The sequence below is a fragment of the Sphaerodactylus townsendi genome, linkage group LG08 (assembly GCF_021028975.2).
Source record: "Sphaerodactylus townsendi isolate TG3544 linkage group LG08, MPM_Stown_v2.3, whole genome shotgun sequence".
NCBI classification, from domain to species: Eukaryota; Metazoa; Chordata; class Lepidosauria; order Squamata; family Sphaerodactylidae; genus Sphaerodactylus; species Sphaerodactylus townsendi.
Window position 1 is genome coordinate 33,144,586 of NC_059432.1, and position 23,203 is coordinate 33,167,788.

Below are 23,203 nucleotides of genomic sequence, written 5' to 3' on the forward strand. Positions count from 1 at the left end.
ATGTAGAAGTGCAGAAAAACATCTGATTCACCAGATAAGCCTCCACCACTCAGGTGGAGGAGTGGGGAATCAAACCTGGTTCTCCAGATTCGAATCCACCTGCTCTTAAACACTATACCACTCTGGCTCTAAAAGCATTATACTAACATCTTCTCTTTGGACCTTTCCGCACAAGTTGTTCACAATGTATCTCGCTGCCAAATGCAACTTTTCCCCTTTGAATTCTGTATCCCCCCCCCCCCTTTTGGTTTTGGAAATGTTTTCCTCTATTGTTATCTTGAGTGCTTTTACCACAGTGTGTGTTCTTCATTTCCAAGCCAGATTTCCTTGAGCATGAGAACATGTTGAAATAGTGTTTACTTCTCTGCCCCTCATTCATGCCCTCATATAGTCACCTAACTTCCCCTATAGCCACCCCCCCACCCCGTAGCTTCCATTTTCAAAAGGATTTTAAAATTTATTTTCTCTTTGTCAAATATATTGGTGATGTAACATTAGGGCAGGGACACAAGCCAGGTCGATTGTATCATCTTTGCCAGTTTCATTTTGAATTAGCCATATATGGCTAAGGCAAAGATACATTGTGTCCACAATTTGAAGCGAGTGAAATTGATAAGGGACTTTGCTTTTGCTGGAGGAAATTGTCAAAGGACTGACGCAGTAATGATCTTGTGTTACTGCAGCTTTAATTTGGCAAAAAAGTTGTTCTTTGGGCAGGGGGGCACATAATTCTGTTCCTTCAGGTAATGGCACTTCCTCCAGTAATTTTTTTTTTGGGGGGGGGCTTCCATTTTGTGCAAACACCCTTATCCACACCTCGTGTAGTTGCGCAACCTCCTCTTCGTTTTCAAAAGGAATTTTTCAAAAAATTTCTCTTTGTCATGTGAAACTAGTGATGTAACATTGACGCAGAGGTGCAAACAAGCATAGTCAATTGGATCAGCTTTGTCAGTTTCACATAAAATAATACATTTTCAGCAGTAGCATGTAGAATAAATGTCACTGAAGAGAATAGAAACTCCAAAATGACAGAGTATGTGCAAAATGATTTAATAGAAAATGTTTCTAAGACACAAGATTTGACCACTAGGAAAATCTATGGCAAGCTGCCCGTGCAGAAAAGGCCTTCGTTATATACAGTCCAAGTTGTCATATTTTCTTTCTCTGATAAGGGTGTATAAACCCGTTTTTCTTCTTTTTCTCCACCTAGCACCTTCTAAGCAGGAAAACAATAGTCCAGTTGCATGGCTTTTTTCAGGTTTACAGAAACATCTGTCAATCTGTTCATGACTCCAGTGTCTGAATGTAAATATCCACGGATTTGGCCATGATGAAAATGGGCTATTTTGTTGAAGTCTACATTGTTGCTCAATATTATATATATGCATGTTTCTCTAACATTTTATAAACTTTTGCATCTTTATAGAAGTATTGACTAGTTGAGAACTGTAAGGGTCTTTTGTCTTGCTTTAGTGGAATGAGCATTAGTGATAGATGGAAACTTCTGAATACACAGGTATTATTGTTGTTGTTGTTGTTGTTGTTGTAGATTTCATAGCTGCCAGATCTTTAGCTGGTTGTTGGCCTTCCTTACAATTCGAGCCTCACCCAGAGGCCTAGGAAGTTGTAATGTATCAGCGTAGTATTCATGCGAATCCCAGCAGGGCTGCCTTCTGAATTTGACAGATGTTAATTTTGTCAATTCGAAGATGTTTTAAGTGCTGCCCTAGTGTTTTTGGGATGGCGCCCAGCGTGCCGATTACCACTGGGACGACCTCAGCTGGTTTGTGCCATAGCAGCTGAAGCTCGATTTTCAAATCGCGGTATCTAGTGACCTTCTCGTGTTCTTTTTCAATGACCCTGCTGTCACCAGAGACTGCTATGTCGATGATGGTCACTTTCTTGTCCTCGACCACGGTGATGTCTGGTGTATTGTGTTTCAACGCTTTGTCCGTTTGGATTCAAAAGTCCCACAGGATCTTGACCTTCTCATTTTCCATTACTTTCTCAGGACAGTGTTGCCACCAGTTCTTAGCTGTCCTTATGTTGTAATTCTTGCATAAATTCCAGTGGATCATCTTGGCCACTGAGTTGTGTCTCTGTTTGTACTCAGTCTGGGCAATCTTTTTGCAGCAGCTGAGGACATGATCTACAGTTTCATCAGCTTCTTTGCACAATCTGCATTTTGCATCATCTGAGAATTTTTCACGTTTTGGCCTTGATCGAATTTGTTCTAATGGCTTTAGCTCTTTGGCTAAATCAAGGGATTCAGTTTCACTTTTTCAGAGTTCAGTTGTTAACTACTAGCCAAGGTCTTTTTTCGTTTATCCACCTTGTCTTTGATTTTCTCCAGAAATTGGCCGTGCAGTGCTTTGTTGTGCCAGCTTTCAGTCCTCATTTTAATCACATTTTTTCTGTATTCTTGTTTGGTTTTCTGGGTTTGCAGCAAATGTGTGTTCTTCACTTCAATCAATGCCTGTTCTTGACTTTCCTTCACATAATCGGCTATTGCATGCTTCTCCTCTTCCACTGTTTGCTGTACTTGCAGTAAGCCCCTGCCTCCAGATCTCCAGGGAAGGTATAATCTATCAGTATCACTGCGTGGGTGTAAGGCATGGTGCATTGTCATAAGCTTCCAAGTTTTTCTATCCAATGCTTCCAACTCAGCCTGTGTCCAGTTGATGATTCCCGCAGTGTACCTGATGACGAGTATGGCCCAGGTGTTGATGGCCTTGGTGGTATTCCCGCCGTTTAATTTAGATTTCAAATTTTTCTTGACCTTCTGGGTGTACTCTCTGCTGACAATAGTCTTCATTTGCCCATGCTTGATGTTATCCAGCTGCAAAATGCCCAGGTATTTATAAGCTGCCTCTTGGTTGCACTTGATGAGTTGGCCATCAGGCATTTCAATCCTATCACTCTCGGTGATCTTGCCCCTCTTTATTGCCACAGTAGCGCACTTTTCCAGGCCAAACTCCATCGAAATGTCTGCTGAATATTCGGACTGTGTTTACTAGTGACTGGATTTCTGTGTCTGATTTCCCATACAGCTTCAAATCATCCATGTACAGCAAATGTGAGATTTTTTTTCTGAGTCTTTGGCCATTTGATAGCCCAACTTTGTTTTCTTTAAAATTACTGTTAGTGGGTTGTTGTTGTTGTTGTTGTTGTTGTTGTTGTTGTTGTTGTTGTTGTTGTTGTTGTTGTTGTTATGGTACCTTTCACAGCTGCCAGATCTTTAGCTGGTGGTTGTCGTTCATTACAATTCAAGCCTCACCCAGTGGTTTGGGAAGTTGTAATGTATCGGTGTAGTATTCGTGCAGATACCAGCAGGGCTGCCTTCTGAATATGACAGATGTTGATTTTGTCGATTTGAAGATGTTTCAAGTGCTGCCCTAGCATTTTCAGAATGGTGCCCAGCGTGTCAATTACCACTGGGATAACTTCAGCTGGTTTGTGCCATAGTCACTGTATTTGATTTTCAAACTGTGGTATTTAGTGACCTTCTCATGCTCTTTTTTCAATTACTCTGCTGTTCTTGATCATTGAAATGTCCAGTGTATTATGTGCCAACACTTTGTTCGTTTGGATTCGAAAATCCCACAAGATCTTGACCATCTCATTTTCCGTGACTTTCTCTGGACAGTGTTCCCACCAGTTTTTAGATGTGCTAATGTTGTGATTTTTGCATAAATTCCAGTGGATCATCTTGACCACTGAGTTATAACTTATCTTATTGTTATGTCGATGATGGTCACTTTCTTATCCTCGATCACTGTGGTATTTGGCGTGTTACATCCCCAACACTTTGTTTGGATTCGAAAATTCCACAAGATAATGATCATGATGCATTTGACACGCAGAACAGGGTGTAGAGTGAACCTTGTTGAAGCTGAGCAATTAAGTCGCTGTCAAAATGGGTGACAATTTGATCCCAGCTCAGTCATTGCAGACTTTGTTCCCTGCTTCATTGTTACTTTGTGTCATCCTGGTCTTGAGATACTGATTTCTAATAATCTCTGCTGTTGGGGGGGGGGGTGTTGGGGTTTTTTTTTTGGGGGGGGGGGTAGTGTTATGTTGAGAAAAATGTTGGAAAATTCCAGTTAAAGATACATTAAGAAGAATATGGAGGAGCAAATAATTCTTTCATAAGGTTGTACTCTGGAAGAAAAAAAAGCTAAGATGTAGCACTTCTGTCATCAACTGTGCTATTAATTTGATTTAAATTAATGTTACACTGCTTCATGTTCTCTGCTGTTTGGCTACAGGGTTGCTGAGGTGTTTCTGAATGGCTTAATAAACTGTTTTATTGCTAAGGTCAAAGTTAGCCTGGAACAATTAACAAAATCTCTACAATAAGGCCTTCTAGTTCTTGGATTTTTAAATTTTTACTATTTATTAATTTTGCTGTCAATTCACAATTGACTAAGGGTAACCCTGTCCAGATTTCAAGGCAAGACATTCAGAAGTAGTTTTGCCATTTGTGTAGCGACCCTGGACTTCCTTGGTGGTCTCTCATCGAAATAATGAATAGGACTGACACTGCTTAGCTTCTGGATCTGATGAGATCAGACTAGCTTGGGCTATCCTGGTCAGGGTGTACTTGGACATAGGTTTGTACAAATCTGGGGATAGGGTAGTAGTGTACATTAATTTTGTAAAATAAAAAACAATGTATTTGAATTGAACTTAGGTCTGGCAGAATCTAAACATGCTGACATCACCACCTCTTTTTTGTTCACCTGTTTGAAATAACTTGAAAAGAAGAGTCTGTGAACAGTACTGACCTTGGAAACAGTTGTATGCTTATCACTCTCTGTTTCAACAACTGTTGGGTAACTAAAGTAAAAGGTTTTGCTAGAGCTTACTATGACTCACTTTACACCACCAGTGTTAATTTCTTTGTTTTTGGTCTTTGTATAGGCACATTTTGTACTTCCTACATTTGGGCAGAACATTAAAGAGGAATCCAGGGGAACTTTAAAGACTAACAAAATTTATTCTAACATAAGCTTTTGTGAATCAGAGGCTCATCTCGCACATGCAGGTTAATGCACTTTCAAACTTCTTTCAGTGCTCTTTGAAGCTGTGCGGAATAGCAAAATTCACTTGCAAACAGTTGTGAAAGTGGTTTGAAAACGCATTATTTTGTGTGTGCGGAAGTGGCCAGAGTTTATATCAACAGGTGCACGGAACATCCACCCAAAGCAGCTGAATTTATACTTGGTGTTTAAATGCTTAATTTATACCCCACCTTTCTGTTTAGTGGGGCACTAAAGCTGCTTAAGTATATCTTTCTCCTCACCTCCATTTTATCCTTACAAAAACCTTATGAGGTAAGTTAGGCACACAAGTTCAAGCAACAGAAAAGAAAGTGGGTTGGAAAGAAGTTATACGGAAAGGCCATTGTGAAACAGGAGCCAAGCAAAGAGTAATCAGTTGATGTGATGAGTGAGAACTTCTCTCAGCTGTTGATCGAAAGACAAGGTAGAAGGTATATAAAATCTAGAATATAGTGTGAGACCTATTAAACAGATTTAGTAGGGCAGTACAGAGGCCATATAAAGGCACAGCTGAATTAACCATCTGTAAAGGGCGACAGCTGAAACACTAGCACCCGTAATTATTGAGGAAGCCAAGATTTTTATTCAAGCCAGGGAAATAATTTTATTACATCAGATGAACACACCCACACCTCTGGACTTTGTCATGGAAAGCACTTCGGAACATTCTGGAACTATTACCTTTTTAGCACCAGCCATTTCAAAGAGAAGGATGCTGCAGAACATGCCCAGCGTGGTGTAGGAGTCACACCTTCCGACTCAGTTTTTCCAACTGCCACAGGAGCGACATTGTTCAAAACTGTGTTGAAATCAACAGTGATTCCCTTCTCACAATTCTTCAATTTAACAGGTGTCCCCATCAAAGTCCACATGCCTCTGGCCAGCAAGCTTAAAATATTTTCAGTATGGAAGTAAATAGCCTTCCATGGACAGACATGACTGCTGCATTTTGAGCTTCGTGGAGATTTATAAGGTTGCATTGAACTCACATTTTCAAAAATTCACTAAATCCAGCTGTAACTAGCCCTTGACTCAGCTATTCTGTGGGCACAGGTTCTTCTTACTCAATCTTGTCCAATGTTATGGTCTTGCAGACCAATCTGCTCTGTCTTGGTTTTCTGGACCATTAGGGTATGAATTTCACTGGGGCTCTGCAGTGGAACTACATGAAAATATAGCTGGAAGGACCATCTAGCCCAACCATCTGCACAAGGCATAAAATCCCCAACTCCCCTCCCTCCGCCTGTGACCTCTGCTCTATGTCCAGAAAAAGACAACAACAACAAAAACCCTCTAGGATCTCTGGCCAATCTGGCCTGGAGGAAAATTCCTTCCTGACCCCATAGCATTGATCAATATTACCCTGGCCATTTAAGAAAGGGCCACAAGAGCCAAGCACTGACTCATCCCTTCCAGTTCTCTGTATTCTTGATTCAGATGGCCACTTCTTTAAGCTTGGGTACTAAACACACTTCAATTATGAAGGATCCAGAATTCCAGGCAACAGATCTAGAGTCTCAAGCTGTCTTTCAGGTGGCTGAAGATTTATTAGGTAAACAATCTTGGATGTTGCCCCAATCAAAAAGATTGGAGAATGTGTATATCATGCTCCAGGAGGCTTGCTTCTTTCTCTTTCCCAGTTTCATAATTACTGAAGTCTTTCAGGCCAAGAGAAAGCAATATCACTATTCTGCATCTGGGGCGATGGATAAAGGGTAGACAGCCTTGATCAGGAATTTTCTCTCTCTTTCTTTCTGTCCTCGTTTCCCATCTTCCACATAAGAATATTCTGGCCAGAGACCAAGAATGAGATGCTGAGCCTTTATAAAAAGATGAGTATATTGCATCATGCCCATGGTTTATGGTTCTAAAACAGTGGTGGAATCTATTCTCCTTAAAAGACATGCTTGGCTTCCTGCCACCACCTTCACCCCTGAAACCAAAGCCAGAATTAAGTATGTTCACTTGAATGGGGAGGGTCTGTTCACAATTCACTGCGTAGCACCTCAAATAAGTGATGTTCAAAAATTGAGATCAACAGGCCACTCCATTGGCACCCCAGATAATACTTGTCCACCAAGACCGAAGCAATGATTAAAGGGTGGAACTAATTTTGCTGCTAATGTTCTGTCTTCTTTGTGCAGATTGTTCTCTTCTGTATCATTCATTTACATTCTACTATCATTGCCTGGCATATGCAATAGAATTTGCTTGACTTGCCTCTTCTGGAATCTTAAGGTGCTCTTATCCAAGCCAGATTCTCTTGGCAAACATGACATTATTTAAAGGAAAGAGCACAATAGAAATTTTCCCTCCATCTCAGAAGAAAATTGATCATACTTAAAACCTTCATTAGCTTGGTTTTGCCCCAGAGGACTAGGACCTGAGGGAGGTAACAACCATAAAATCAGCACAATGTAGCATAATTCTGAGAATAGAATAATTAAAACAACCTGCAGATCAAGGTTCAATTAAGCCTGCCTTTCAGGGCATCCACAAAGCAAATCTGGAGGACACAAGAGCTCTTCTGAACAGTTTTGTTTTGCAAGCCCTTCAAAACTGCAGGAAAGGTAATTTCTTAAGTGTTTCATAACATTGGAGTAATCATAGAAAAGTATGAATGAGCATCAGCAGGATAAGTCTATCGGTAATAAGAACAGCCACAAAGTATCACTGTTCTAAAAACCTCCTGAATGGTGTTCTCTTTCTGGTGTTTCACTTAGGGATGTAGGCTTACCACCATGGTTAACAAGGGAGGCTGTGGAAAATATCAGAAAAAATATGTCTTTTAGAAAATGGAAGTGCAGCTCGACTGAAAAAGAATACAAGAAGGAACACAAATGGTGGCAGAAGAGAAGCAAGTTAGCTGTAAGGCAGGCAAAAAAGGAGTACGAGGAACACACAGCTGCGAACATCAAGACCAGCAACAAACAGTTCTTCAAGTACATCAAAAGTAGGAAGCCAGTTAGGGAAGTGGTAGGTCTGTTCGATGATGAAGGAACAAAAGGTGTGCTAAAGGATTATAGGGAGATTGAAGAGAAGCAGAATGAATTCTTTGCATCTGTCTTCACCCAAGAGGAGGTGAGGAAAATTCCTGCACCTGAACCAAGCTTCTTAGGAGGCGAATCCGAGGAATTAGCGAAGATAGTGGTAGACAAGGAAGACGTTCTGGCAGCCGTTGATAAACTAAATGCTACCAAATCCGCTGGCCCAGATTTCATTCACCCAAGAGATCTTAAGGAGCTAAAGCATGAAATTGCTGATCTTCTCACTTTAATATGCAACTTATCCCTGAAATCAGCCTCCATCCCTAAAGACTGGATGATGGCCAATGTTACACCAGTCTTTAAGAAAGAATCTAGAGGGGACCCAGGAAATTACAGGCCAGTCAGTTTGACATCTGTTCTTGGTAAATTAGTAGAATCTATCATTAAATATACAATTATAAAACATGTAGAAAAGCAAGACCTGCTGAGGAAGAGTCAGCATGGCTTTTGCAGAGGCAAGTTCTGCCTTACAAACTTACTAGAGTTCTTTGAGGGTGTAAATAGGCATGTTGGTAAGGGGAAACCAGTGGACATTATCTGCTTGGATTTCCAAAAGGCTTTTGACAAAGTTCCTCACCAGAGACTATTGAGAAAACTCAGCAATGAAGGAATAAGAGGGGAAGTCCTCCTATGGATTAAAAACTGGTTGAGAAACAGGAAGCAAAGGGAAGTAAATGGGAAGTTCTCACAATGGAGAGATGTAGGGAGTGGTGTCCCCCAAGGATCCATTTTGGGACCAGTGCTCTTTAACCTATTCATAAATGACCTGGAAGTAGGGGTGGGTAGCATGGTGGCCAAGTTTGCAGATAAGTAGGGTGGTGAGAACCGCAAAGGATTGCGAAGAGCTCCAAGCGGACCTTGATAAATTCGTTGAGTGGGCTAAGAAATGGCAAATGCAGTTCAATGCAGCAAAATGTAAAGTGATGCGCATAGGGGCAGAAAATCCAAACTTCACATACATGCTACAGGGGTCAGTGCTATCAGTCACAGACCAGGAAAGGGATTTGGGCGTCTTAGTTCCATGAGAATGTCTCAATTCAATGTTTATTAGCCATAGGCCATACACATATAAACAGATACTTGACATGGGAATGTAAACTCAATGCATGGCAGCTGTGAAAAAGGCAAACTCTATGCTGGGGATAATTAGGAAAGGAATTGATAATAAAACTGTAAAGAATGTCATGCCCTTATATAAAGCAGTGGTGTGACCGCACTTGGAGTACTGTGTTTAGTTCTGGTCGCCACATCTCAAAAAGGATTTCGAAGAGATAGAAAAAGTGCAGAGAAGGGCAACGAGGATGATTGAGGGATTGGAGCACCTTCCTTATAAGAGAGGCTGCAATGTTTGAGACTCTTTAGTTTGGAGAGGAGACGTCTGAGGGGGGATATGATTGAAGTCAATGAAATTGTGCATGGGGTTAAGCTCTTTCTTATGTTCTTACACTCTACAGTAGTTCTCAATTGTCAAATTCATCTTATTCACTAAATTTTGAGGAGTTGCATTCTGTGACGTTCTGGGTTGGGATTCAAACAGGACCACTTCCAATTTAGGCCCAATTCTACACAGACTGTGGCATAATAGCACCTTGTGGGTTGCAGTTTCTCTTCTGGTACGATCACATGACCCAGTAACTCAGTTGCAGAGTCTTTGATACTATGTTGCTTATTCAGACTTTTGACTTTTCCTATGATTGTGATGGAACGTGCCTGCTCTGACCTGCAGATTCTATTCCACCCTTTACTCTCTCGCAGGGGTTCCCAACTGCTCCTGGTGGGACCTCTTTCTCTTTCTTGGATAACTGCTGCTGTCGCCTGATCATATAGAGTGGGCCGGAGGGCTGGGGCAGTGCTGGCCCTCCCCCTCCAAATGACATTCCTGCACTGTGCAAAGCCCAAAAAGTTTTTGAAAAGGCCCCAAAATCACCTGTCTGGGGGGAAGAAAAATAGCATATATCCACAGGTGTATGGGGCCCAACCAAGCAGTGGAGGCTGACTAAAATCGCCCCCACCCCTGGCCTGCCCCCAGCCATGCTGGTGCTATGTTTTGTGCCAGTGGGCCTGGGCACTGGTGGCTTCCAGGTCAGGTCCCACAGAACCACACAATGCCCTGGCTTCTGGGTTTAATACTCCCTCTACCACACATTTGCCTCTTGCACTAGAAGGATGGGTACTCACCCCAGCACAGGGGTACACCGGTACCAGAGGGGGATTCACCCCATCCCCCGATTGGGCTGTAAATGCCTTTTTGAGCCACTGGAAATGTGTGATCCAAAATGTGCAAGTATATTTCTGGTAGTCATAATTTAAGCATAGTGAACCACTAAACTTTGTGCTTCTTACTCTGATCCCACTTTTTATCTGCTTCCATAAGGATGGGATGGTCCTCTTGTTGCCATTTCCTTTTTTCAAAGAGGGCCTCTAGATTCCATCTAAATTAGGGTCTTGAAACTGCCTGTTTATTTCTCAAACGCCTCAAACTCATTGTATGCAGTCAGTACTCTTTAGATGAGTACAGGATTATGGCCTGCTATATAGACATAACTTTTTCCTTTAGAAATAATCCTATGAGACAAGGGCAAAGGATCCCATTTTGGCCTCCGTAACTAGACCACATTGTCCATTAAGCAGGGTTACACCTTGCTGCAACAGGGCTTTCCAATGAAGACAAGGTATGCAGTACCACATTACCAGAACTGCTGCCACCTCTTTGACCTGCATAGGCACACCTCTTTTGGAATTCTGCAGATTAGCCACTTGGACTCTGGCATCCAATTGTGTCCCAAATTATGCCTGGATATCAGAGCTAAGTTGGATGAAGTCTTGCAGACCTGTAAGGCTTCACCTGTTGCTGCACTAGTAGATCAGCTTGCTAATGTTTTCCATTGTCATGCCTGCGAGAGACCATGAAGAACAGGTTGCTTGTTTGTAACAGATATTGTTCAAGTTTTGTGCAGTCATAAAACCAGACATCCTCCCCTACAACAGAGGAGTATACCTGCTTACATTGCTCCTGGGAAGAACTGAGTGAATGGTTTTGTTACCCAAAATACTGGGGTCTGCCCTTTTTAATTTGGGAGAATTAGTGAAGGGCAGACCTGGCTTAAAGATAGATTGGATACACTCGGAATCTTAGTTTCCTATGTTTACAGAAAGTTGTTTTGTTAGAGATCTGCAGGAGAATCTGTGTAAAAGTTTAACAGATTTTATTAAAAGAAAATAATAAAAATACAAGCATGCAATAATCAAAGCAGCAGAACATACACACAGTCCTAGTAGATAGAGAGAATGAGAGTAAGTGTGAATGTGGGGAGGGGGGAGTGGATAGATTTGGAAGAGTGGAGGATTTCAGGATGAGTTGTACTGTCCTATCTTGCAGCTGAAAGATTCAATGAACAGAACTGAATGAACCGCACCAACTCTGGTAGAAGAAGCAACATGTTGGGGACAATATCAACAGGCAGAGAGATGTCCAGAGACCTTGAACACTAGGGGTTGGGAGAAAGGCTACCTATGTGAAAAAAGGGGCCCTCGGGGTTATGCAAAGTGACCCTTAATCTCCCAAGACAAAAATGATAAGAGAGAAGTGATCAACTTGAACAGCAATGCTCAAGTTAATCAGTGTAGTACTTAAAATTAATGTTTGGGCAGGGGTGTTGTGTGGTTTCTGGGCTGTATGGCAGTGTTCTAGTAGCATTTTCTCCTGATGTTTCACCTGCATCTGTGGCTGGCATCTTCAGAGGATTCCACATATGCAGGTGAATCGTCCAGAGAAAATGTTACTAGAACATGGCCATACAGCCTGGAAACCACACAACACCCCAGTGATTCTGGCCATGAAATCCTTCAACAATACAACATTTGGGCAATTGGCATTGATTGGCTGAACCAGGGAGTGCCTGAAGGTGCAGGTGCAGCTGTGATTCAATCACAGCTGCAAAACAATGGGAATGGAAATAAAGGTGGACTTTGGAGAGCGTTAGAGGAAGAAATTAAGATTAGTGTTGTGCTAGCAGGAACACTTGGAGCAATTACATTAGCAAGTCCTTTGTATTAGCAAGGCAGATAGTCCAGTGCTGGAGGTGGAACCAGACTTCTATATCAGAAGTATTGTCTTTGCTTTTAATCCCTTTAGGAAGGGAGTGTCAGGCTATTTTACAAGGCAGATATGGGTGAAGGCAAGTCCAGGCAAGATTTCTGTTTAAGTATACTAACCAATTCAGAAAATGAGTGCCCCATCTTGGTACTGCAGTGCTAGTCACCCGAAGGTTTGGCAGGATAGGTAGAGACATTGTTGTCTTAGAAACAGAGCCTCCACTTACCCACCATGGATCATTCTAGTAACAGCGTGGCTCTGCCTCCTACGTGTGTTCTGTTGCACACCTCTCTTCAAAGTGGGCGGGGCCAAAGGCAAAGAAGTTACATTGTATAACCTTAAAAGGCTCCAAAAGTCGTCTGTGCGGGCATAGACTGCATAGATAACCACTTCAAAAATATTGGCTACAAGTAAACATCTACACACCAAAGGATGTCTTAATTGCTGTAATAGGAAAAGTGCAAGAAATATAGTGTATTTTAATAGCTCATAGAAAACATTGAACTGTGTTTTGTAATGCTTTTGTGATAATATGTCATAAGCTGCCATTTTGTAGGAACCACAGAATGTAATTTTGAGTTGAAAGAGCATACGAATATGTTAAACTAAGGTATGCACTGAATTTAACTGCAATTTCAAGCTGCATGGTATAAAACTTCTAAGAACAAATACAAAAGATACTCAACTTTTTAATGGTCACATGCACCAAAACAGGCATAAATAATGTGTTCTGTGCTGTGTTTTGGTGTGATGTTTTCCTGTTCCAGTGATGTTTCAGTGCCTTGGCACAGGGGTATGTATTTTGTGGCTTACTGTAATCTTAACTATTTTATCACTGTAGTGGCCTCCCCTGGAGAAAAAAGCTAATGTAGAAAAGATGTGTGTCTAACCTTGTGGGAGAAACTTTTATTTGGATTTTGTATCACCTTTCTTTTTGTGTTGATAAGCTGGATTTTGAAGGGGAGGGGAAGGTTAAATTTCTTATCTCGTCGGAAGTGATATGGTGATTCATTTTAAAAATTTAGAGTGGGCAGTTTTTACAAGCTATAAAAATGTTAAAAATAGTATGTTTTCTCTTTTTCTATAGGGAGTAACTATTCCCAGTCAGAGACGCTATGTATATTACTATAGCTACTTGTTAAAGAATCAACTGGATTACAGACCTGTGGCATTGCTCTTTCACAAAATGATGTTTGAAACAATTCCAATGTTCAGTGGCGGCACTTGCAGTAAGTATTTTTCAATACCCGTGACATGAGACAGTATCTTCTAACATCCATATCAGCAAGTGAGCATAGTTGTCCTCATTCCTCAATACTGAGTTGGAGAATATGTAAATGAATGCAAGTCAGGTGAGAATATTGACCTCCAGTGAATGGAAATGTTGTCAATTCAATTTTATTTTTCTTTGTTTAACTTTTTTGATATGTTTATTATAATTTTAATGTATTAGTTTTAATGAGCAGCTTTAATAAACTTTATTAACAAAAAAAAGAATGTGTTGAACTGTTTCAACAGCTCCCCTTGCACAGGGGCATATTTTAATGCTATTCTCGGAAATCTCCCGAATAACATAATGGATGGGAGGGAATTAAAACGAGCTAATGAATGGACTCTGCAATGTTTTGGAATTTCAAGGAAAGAAAAATATTCAGCCATTTTACTTGGCGATAATTTAATTCCTAAGGAGACGGGAACAACTCTCAACAATTCATGTTGTTCATTCTCTAGGATCCTTCTTTTTTAAATAACAGGTTTCTGGGCCAGAAGTAACAAAAATAGGTCCAGTGATAAACCCATAGAGTTTAATTTTTTTTCAATTATACTTCTCCACTTACAGTGACATGATTCTGACACTAGTTGATTCAATAGGCTATGAGAATCTGCCAGTGGGTACTTGGATCCAGCAGTTAAAAGCTCTGAGTTTCTATCTTGTGTTGTTTCCGCATATAGTACCAGATATATTACCATATAGTGTAGATTCTAGTGACTGCTTGACTGAGTCAATCCATGTAGGGGTTCCATGTAGCAATTGGACACTTACTTTAGCATTACATTTTTTTAATGCAGCTGGAATAAATTGTTGGCCCCTGTTATAATAGAAACGACTGATTGCCTCAGCTGAATGGATGGCTTTATTAATTGCCGCATGACATCTTGAAGTGAAACAGCAGTTGCAGATACCTAAATTACTTGACCTTCCTCTTAATGATCATTTGTTTGCCACTTGTGGTCTTGGCACAAATTGGCAAAGACCATGACTTTTGTTTTTTTCATAATTGATGGTCAGTTTACTGTTTGCACAATACTGTGCAGATTGTTTCAGCAAACACTTCAGCCCAGTCTGCAAAGTTGAAAGCAAGGCAGTGTCATCGGCATATAACAATATGGGCACCACTTTCAGACCCAGCCTTGGACTATGTCCATCAACTTCTAACAGAAAGAGCAACAGATCAATAAGAAACAGATTGAATAAAGTGGGTGCCAAAGGGCAACCCTGCTTCACACCTTCGTTAACTCTTATTTTGTCTGTGAGCAACCCTGTTTGTGTGCACTTGACCTGGCAGATGGTGCTAGTATAAAGTTTCTTAATTAGTCCCAGAAGTCTTCCCTCGATGTTTAATGCTTCTAACCTCCTCCATAATAGAGCCCTATCAATGGAATCAAAGGCACCCTTCAAATCGATAAATGCGACATAAAGCCTACCATACTTAACCACCATTAAGTAGTGGTTATCATTGAGAAACATTTCTTGAGAATATTTGTTTGCAGTAAGTTGTTTAGTTCTAATGGTTCAAATGTAAACTGCTTCTTATGAAATGACTGTTTTTATCATGCAGATCCTCAGTTTGTGGTCTACCAGCTTAAGGTAAAGATATTCACCTCCTCTTCAGGACCCACAAGACGTGGAGACAAATATATGTACTTTGAGTTTCCTCAGCCATTACCAGTTTGTGGCGATATCAAGGTGGAATTCTTCCATAAACAAAACAAAATGTTGAAAAAGGTTTGTTTTATAAATGGAGATGCCAGTGTTTGGTTTTAATTTTCTCCTGTCCTAAATGGGTGGATTTTACACATTCTGACAAATGTCATAGGAAGCACAAATCTCTGAGATACCAGGATTTGTATAGAAGTGTGGAAATGAGATGGACAAACAGTTTTTAGATGGCACGTTCATTGAGAATCCCTTACTGCTGCCTTGACTTATGGACAAACATGAATAATAAAACAAGGCATGAATAATAGCGCAATTGTGAAAGGACTGAACCTTTCTGATTAGATGAAGTTGATAAAAAGTTCCAGTCATTGCTGGTATCAGAAAGACCAGGTAGTGCAGCATTCATGGAACTTATCCAAGTCTGAGCAAATGAGGTGCAAAAAGTGTGTGTGGGGGCGGGGGGGAGTGGCAGCTGCTTCACAAGTCTGACCCCTTGGTGTGTCAAATAGGATGGTTTGTTTGCAGTTCTATTAGCAAGAGGGTGAGGAGGGGGTCTTTTCTCTTTCTATTCCTGCACACACCCACTTTTTGTCCCAGCTGCTGTCTGGTTAAATAGAATTTGAGTAACACATTAAGGGCTGTTAAGGTGGAGTGGCAGAGGGGAATAAAACCAGCCATGGCTGCCGCTGTTGCCTCTGGCTTGGCCCCGAGTCATCAGAGAAGACCCAACCCTGTCAGTAAGCCCCCTTACTCTTCAGTTATAAGCCCTGCCTCCTATTGTTGTTTCTGGATTCAGCTTCACTCAGCTCACTGCAGTGAGTGATTATTTGAGAAATTAGGTTTCAGGGCTAGTGCTTAAACATGTTCACTGTGCATGTTGAACTCCCCTAAGCAAACCTGAATATCTTTGATCCCATATGAATGCACAAATCAGTGAGGGAGGCCAATTACAGTGCAGTGGAGTCCCGAGGAACTGGCAGTTTTTCAATGCTAAGAATATTGTTGAAGGAAAGATGTTTTTATGAATGCAAACAGTATCTAATGAAATCTTACTTCTTAAATTGATTTAATCCATTATCATGGTTGATCTATTAATTAAAATTTGCATAGCAGTAAAACCAGTAGTTCCGAAATTAATTTTCTATGATGTATACCTCTGTAGACATCATCTTAGAAGTTCTTTGTCTTGTGTGGGAAATGAGTATCTTTTTTAAGGTAGTGCTTTCCAACTGCAATTTTGCAGCGGATTGAAAAAAATGATTTTACAAGTACCTTTTCAGTTTATCGAATGATCTTTTAAATTAGCTTAGTTGAATTAAGACTGCAATCCTATGCATACTTATCTGTAAGCCAGTCCACTAAAGCAACTTAGAGCAACTGGGATAAAAAAATCACAATCACTTAACTTTATTATGAGTATTATTTGACCTTAGATAATTTTTTTAACTGCTTAAATTCCTTTTCTTTCACAATCTGTCTTTGCCTTGTGGGAAAGCTTTAAAAATGGTTTAACTGATTCTCTAACTTACCAATTCCATGCCACAATAGTGAGTTCCTTTTTCCAAAGATTTATCTGAATTAGCATAAATTTTTAAAAATCCCAAACATATTTTGAAAAGGATGAATTCGCTTACATAGATAATAATAAAGTGGGAAAACAAATGTGTCCTATTAAAGGTTAAATGGAAAAGAAAGGAGCTGTAGCTGTTCTCGGCAACAACTGCTTTATTAAAACTCTTAAATTATAAAGGCAATTTTAGAAACATCTTGAAATCTTGATGTTCATGTTTCATTCCACACACACACCCCCTCCTTGTGAACTTTAGTTCTTCACAGTGGAAATTAACTTCAGTAGGGTAATGGTTGAAGTTGGCCCCCTACTGGCTACAATATTTTCTTTATTCAGTATTGAATCACTTTGAACCATGCTGACTTCTTATTGATCAACAAAAGAATTTGCCTTTAAAGGTTCAGTCTTGCTAGTTTTTATATCCAACCCCAGTATGTGTTTTTACTTAATAGAAAAGCAGTATGTAAGCCCTATATATATGTTACATACAGTTCCTTGAAATCCCTTTCTGTCTGGAGTTGTTTGGAACAATACTAATTTCCCTTTTTACCTTGTAGTGTTTACTCAGATGCAGGAAAGTACATTTGCAAGTAGAAGCACTTCACTATCTTTCATACTCATTTGAAGCTAGTAATGAGAGAAAAATATTCATTCCTTTTTTTGCCAGCTGTTGTCATTTGGGGTGGGGGAGGGAATTTGCTAAGTTAACACCATAAAGGGGAAACTCCCTCTTATGTCTGGTCTCAACAGATTTCTTGTGTGTATCTTGTACTTGTTATAACAGCAGTACAGAGTACCTGTTCATGTAAAAGATTTATATTCAGCAATTTGATCAGATGGTCTGCTTTAGTTTTAAATAAATTATATTTTCCTCTGGCAACCTTCAACTCCTACCTTGCACTGATGAAAAACAGATCTTCACTGTCTAGCTTGCCAGATCCCAATTTCTTATAGAAAACTATCAAATCAAGAATGGAAGATGTGCAACCCAATCCTAAATGTTTGCTGGTGGGATCTGCCTATTCCATTGTATGCTATCAGTACTCCAGTCATATTTCCACCTATGGTACAAATTGTTAGTGAGAACTACAGCTTCACATCAGTCATTGCCAGGAATAGTTATGCCTAATCTGGCCATACAAATTGTCCTATACATTTGACAGCCATAGATGGGTACATCACAGGTTTTGCAGAATCAGTAATAGATTAGGAGGTATGACTTAAATGCCAAGATAGTTGAGGGTGATTTTGTGCTTTTAAAATGGGACTGGTACAAATTGAGTCATTTTATTTCATTGATTCTGCACCACTAGAGTTGTTTTATGCAGCTCTATTCACAGCAATCTCTACTAAGGGTATAATAATATGCTCTTAATCCAGATGCCTTGGCTATTGCTGTGTGTGCAGACCAGATTTATTATCTTAGGTTTTTAGTATGTAGTGAACATGTTAAAGAAAGCTGCTTTTTTCCCTCCTTCTTAGGATAAAATGTTTCATTTCTGGGTAAATACATTCTTCATACCAGGACCAGAAGAAAATTCTGATAAAGTAGAAAATGGAAGCCTTCTTGGAGATCAGGAACTTGATGGTATTTTCAGTACAGAGCGCTCAGATAATGACAAGGAATATCTAATACTTACACTAACAAAAAATGATTTAGACAAAGCGAATAAAGACAAGGCAAATCGTTACTTCTCTCCAAACTTTAAGGTAAGTATTTTCAAAGTCTTCAGCTAATGGTACTAAGTGTGTTCTGCAATTTGAAGTAGCAAAATAGACGTAATTTATTGTACATCTCGAGAGTAAATGCTTGATAAATCAGTAATAAATATCCCTTAGTGTAAAGGAATTTTTGTTTTATTAACACATTTATACGCCACTTTTCTTACACACTTAAAGTGGCATATGAATTAGATTTAGACTGAGTGAATATGTAATTGGCCCAAAGTCACCCACTGAGCTTCTGAGCAGGCGTTTGAACTTGGATCAAATTAGAATCTCCCAGATCCTAATTTGAAACACTAATCACTATGCCACTAGCATGCAGCCAGTCCTGGGTGAGTTGTGCAAGTTGCCTGTGTCCGTTGCTGGGTATGACCCCAAGGAAAGTTTTCCATTTGTTTTGGAGAGCATGGTATTCTACTAATATGAATATTACTGACTAAGTCCTAAAACATCAGTAAGAATGAAAACGGCAACTTCGAAAGAAAATTGAAGTAGCTAAATATGTAGAGGTTTGCAGCAAAAGAAGCTATTTGATCACTCTAGAGAAAATGGGTAAACTTTTAAGTAATAATAATCTTTAAATATTTTGCTGCATTTGATCGTAGAGAAAATATTGCTTGGGTGTGCTTCTCTACTTACTGTTTATTTATGTTACTTATGTTTCAATCTGTAGTGTTTACTTAATAGAAGTTAAATAAAAACTAAGTAATATAAAATTTAAGTATCTTATCATCTTAGCAATTACTGCAGAGTTTCATATTATGAAGGATGTGAAGGTCTTCTTTTCTGTTTCTAGCAGATACTTACTTACTTCCGCCATGGTTCTTTTTCTAGGTGAAGCTATTTTTCACAAAAACGGTAGAGGAGCCGTCAAACGCAGAAGCTAGCAGCTCAACTTCAGTAACACCGGACGTTAGTGATAATGAACCTGATCATTATAGGTATTCTGACACCACTGACTCTGATCCAGAGAATGAACCTTTTGATGAAGATCAGCATACACAGATTACAAAAGTCTGAATATTTTTTTTAATTTGGGAAAAAATACCACGAAGAAGAAAACTTGAATAAACTGAATTATGGACCTTTTGAAATGGCAATAGGACATTGTGTCATGATTATCAGTTGTAGAACAGTTTTCCTGACCAATCTCATTTTTGCCCTATGAAGCCGCCGGGCTTGACACTTGTTGTCCAGTTGAGGAAAAAAAGGTTACGTAGCTATGTTATGTATATACCTTTTTGTGTCAAGAGGACATTTAAATTTCAATTAGGAACACATAAAGATGGCACTTTCCCATTTGATTCCAGTTTTATAAAAGTGGAGACAGATCTGATGTGTTTACGTAGGAATTTTCCTTTTGTGTTCTGTCATCAACTGAAGTTGCTGTAAAGCTCTTTCTAATACACAGGTTCAAATCCCGCCCCTTTCTTTGCACTTATGTGGCAACAGATAAGTCTGCAGTTGGCTTGGAGAAGTAATGGGGTTTTTCTACATTTGAATGCATGTAATATGGATAGAAGAGTGAAAAGAGAAGCTCAGAAAGGAATGTGTTGTGCTGGACCCTGGACTGTGTACCATTTCCAGCTTACTTACATGCACCTCTTCAGCATGCTCCGAAATAAATCCTGGACAATTGAGGAATCGCCGCTGTCACTGCTTGTTGTTTGTGCATTTTATTTTTTCTACGCATAACGGTGCTAGAAAAGGCAGCTAGAGGGAGTGGTTCTGTGTTAGGGGTACAGGAATGAACCTTCCGCAACATTGAAAAAAATGAAGGGATATGAAACCAGTGTGGATACAGGTGAAACACAGTAATAATGACTTAACCATATAAATGTGGAGGCTGTCTACTGGAAGTGGGCCTAAGCTATCGTTTGTACATTAGTTGACATGTCCCCAGCTACGAATGGAAAAAGAGGACTACAGCTTTTGTTGTAGATGTTTCTTAACACACACACACACACACACACACACACACACACACACACACACACACTGTCTTTCAAACAATTGCTTTTTTAAAGCTTCATAGTATAAAATGGCATTAACTTTGTTCATCAGCAGTGGTCCCACTTGATTAAATAAATTTGGAATCCATAGTGCCCAGTCCACTAGCATTAATAGAGGGTATAAAAATCATGACTAGTCATGGCGGAACTCAGGCTGAATGCTAAATAAAAGGGGCAGCGTGCTCCTTCCACATTCATTGGTGAATTTTGCTCCCTTTCTAAATCCTGTGTGTAGTTGCGTACCTATAACTTCATACTGACTTTAGCGGGACTTGCGCTTAACTACACCGGATAATAGCTTTCATCCATAATGTGACATTTTAAAAAAGCTAATGTTGAGGCTTCTTAAGTTTTGATCCTTTTAATATGATTCCATAGATTAAATTGATGGGCACACGTTGACTATTGAATCACCGTTGGCTTTTTTCCTGTGATTTAAGTTTAACCTGATTTTTCTTACAAAACAATTTGAAAACCACGTTAGCCGACTGAAAAGTTTGTGCTTTAAAATATTTGGATGTTGACAGTGTTCAGTGTCTTATAGAACTTTATCTTTGTACAGTTCTACTGTGTAAAATGGGCGGGCCAGTTGGGAATAGTTTTAATGGCCTTTTGCACTGTTGTTCTTCCTTTTGGAATGTGAAGGTCTGAATGAGGGTTTGGATTTTGAATGTGTCAGTGGTTCTGAGAAGCCTTGCTTACGTTTTTATGGTATAGTCATTGAAAAAGGAAAATGGCATTTTATATATATATATATATATTATATATAATATATATTATGCATACTCTCCTATACTTTATTTCAGCTACCATCCCTATAGAACATGGCAAGAATTACTATGACTGAAAGGTTTGAGTCCTGATTAAAACTTTATTTATGACAGTATTCATTAGCTTGAAAATGCATTCTTGTAGATAAATTCTTGAGTTTCTGGACTGTGTGCTTAAATTCTTGGATGTGCAGCCGCTTACATGTCTGAAATTACTTGAAGGCATCACTTCGACAGGAGCTTACTGTTAGGGCCTGTGCCATCCCTAGTCATCTGTAGCCCCAGTTAAAATAGTTCGTCACAGTAGTTAAAGGGCAGTTGTATAAAATAGCATCAAGGTTCTTTGCCGTGGCACAGGTTGTAAACCGAAGGGACGTCCACACACAGCATCAATTGTTTTCAGCTTTAAGGAACAAAAAGAAATAAAGGTTAGGGTGCCAGTGTGCAGTTCCTTGTTTAAGTTCTGGCAAACGTGCAATATGTTAACGATGCCTGTGGTTGCCACAAAGTGCCTCGTTTACCTTTTAAAAATACTGTTAACGTGTCATGCATGCAGATGGAAGGGGGGGTGGAACTGTGCACTAAAAGGAGGCTTTAACTGCAGTGTTTGGTAGAGCTGCCTCTTTACTCCGCCAGTTCAAAATTCTCAGTCTGTTTTCATATAGAATATATATACTAAAAATTGTCTGTTAAGCAGCCTTACTCTGATTCAGCCTCTTCAGATACTATTGTGCTGTGCAACAGTGGCTCTGTGTGTAATGCTATGCACTGAGGATACACAAAGCAAGAAAATGACATGTACAGGATAATGTCTCATACAAATCAAATGTCCGTTTGTTATTGTGTTTAACAGCCCTTTATCTTAGTGTTAAAACTCCACTTAAAACTGATTAAAGTCTCATTCTTGTCTCTGTGTTGGGTGTATTATTATAAAACTACTCATTTCTGTAAACCAATGAAAAGCACATATGGGTTGAACTATGAGGATCACTTATTGGAGAGTAACTTAAGGCAAAGCAGGTCTTCCTTTTTTAAGATACAGTTCTATGAAGTTATTGATGAAGCTTTGACTGGCTATTAGAAATAAGCATTGTGTTGTGAAGTTTAATCAGCTTCCCCAAGCTTACAAACTTAACTGCAGTAGTTCTGCTGGGTAATGTACTGCCATAATGTAGCTGCTACAATCTCTCCAAGTTCATCAGTTGGCATCTTCAGTTGAAGGTCTTATTTGGCAAGGCTGAGACCTTGGAGAACTTCTGCCAGTCAGGGAGACAGTACTGTGCTCAATATTCTGAGTCTCAGAGAGCTTGTATATGTAAAATTGTAGACTAATAAAGAATCTTATTTCATGTCTGTCTAATACAGGATCTTTGCATTCTGGGATATTTCACAGTAAACTGCCAGGATGAATATAGTAAACTTGGGCTTATGAGAGTAGTCAACTAAATGTTGTATCTTTCAGGTCTCTTCTTGTTGCCAGAAACTGGTATATTTTCAGGTAAATTGCTTCCTTTGTAAAAACAACAACCAACAACCAAATGCTATTACCAAAATTACTGAGAGGGTTTCAAAAGTGATATTTAACAAATTGTCCCTGTTGATTTTTGGTTGATTTCAGTGCTTAGTATGCTTGAGTAATTCTGTATGAAGTATAATGGAGACCATCTGAATTGCTTTACCTTTTGTATCAGTTTTGAAGAAAAGAAGCTGTCTACTGTCTTAACTACTGTAATGTGGCTGTTTCATGTTTTAAAACATACATTTCTGGCATGCATTTTTGTATGTTTTCTCATCCTAAGTTTTTTGTACTAAATTCTTAGTTTCAAAACTTGTTTAGTACCAAAGTACAGCATGGTTTGAGCTGGTGCACAAAGCAGGTTTATGGAAATGCACATTTAAAATTTGAGGCATGTGCTGCTTTAACATCAGAGTTCCATCTTATGTGCAGTCCCAAACTGAGACTGCGCATGTGCAGGCCA

General features: G+C 39.6%; 1 protein-coding gene across 1 annotated transcript in view; it reads left to right on the plus strand.

Moving 5' to 3' along the window:
* PTEN (phosphatase and tensin homolog) overlaps positions 1 to 22,137 on the plus strand; it is a 77,085-nt gene extending 54,948 nt beyond the window's left edge. Inside the window, exons 6-9 of the mRNA XM_048505234.1 lie at positions 13,294 to 13,435; positions 15,047 to 15,213; positions 18,200 to 18,427; positions 19,277 to 22,137. Coding sequence (XP_048361191.1) covers positions 13,294 to 13,435; positions 15,047 to 15,213; positions 18,200 to 18,427; positions 19,277 to 19,462 — 723 coding nt within the window. The 3' untranslated portion in view covers positions 19,463 to 22,137. The remainder of the gene's footprint in view (positions 1 to 13,293; positions 13,436 to 15,046; positions 15,214 to 18,199; positions 18,428 to 19,276) is intronic.
* The last annotated feature ends 1,066 nt before the right edge of the window (positions 22,138 to 23,203 follow it).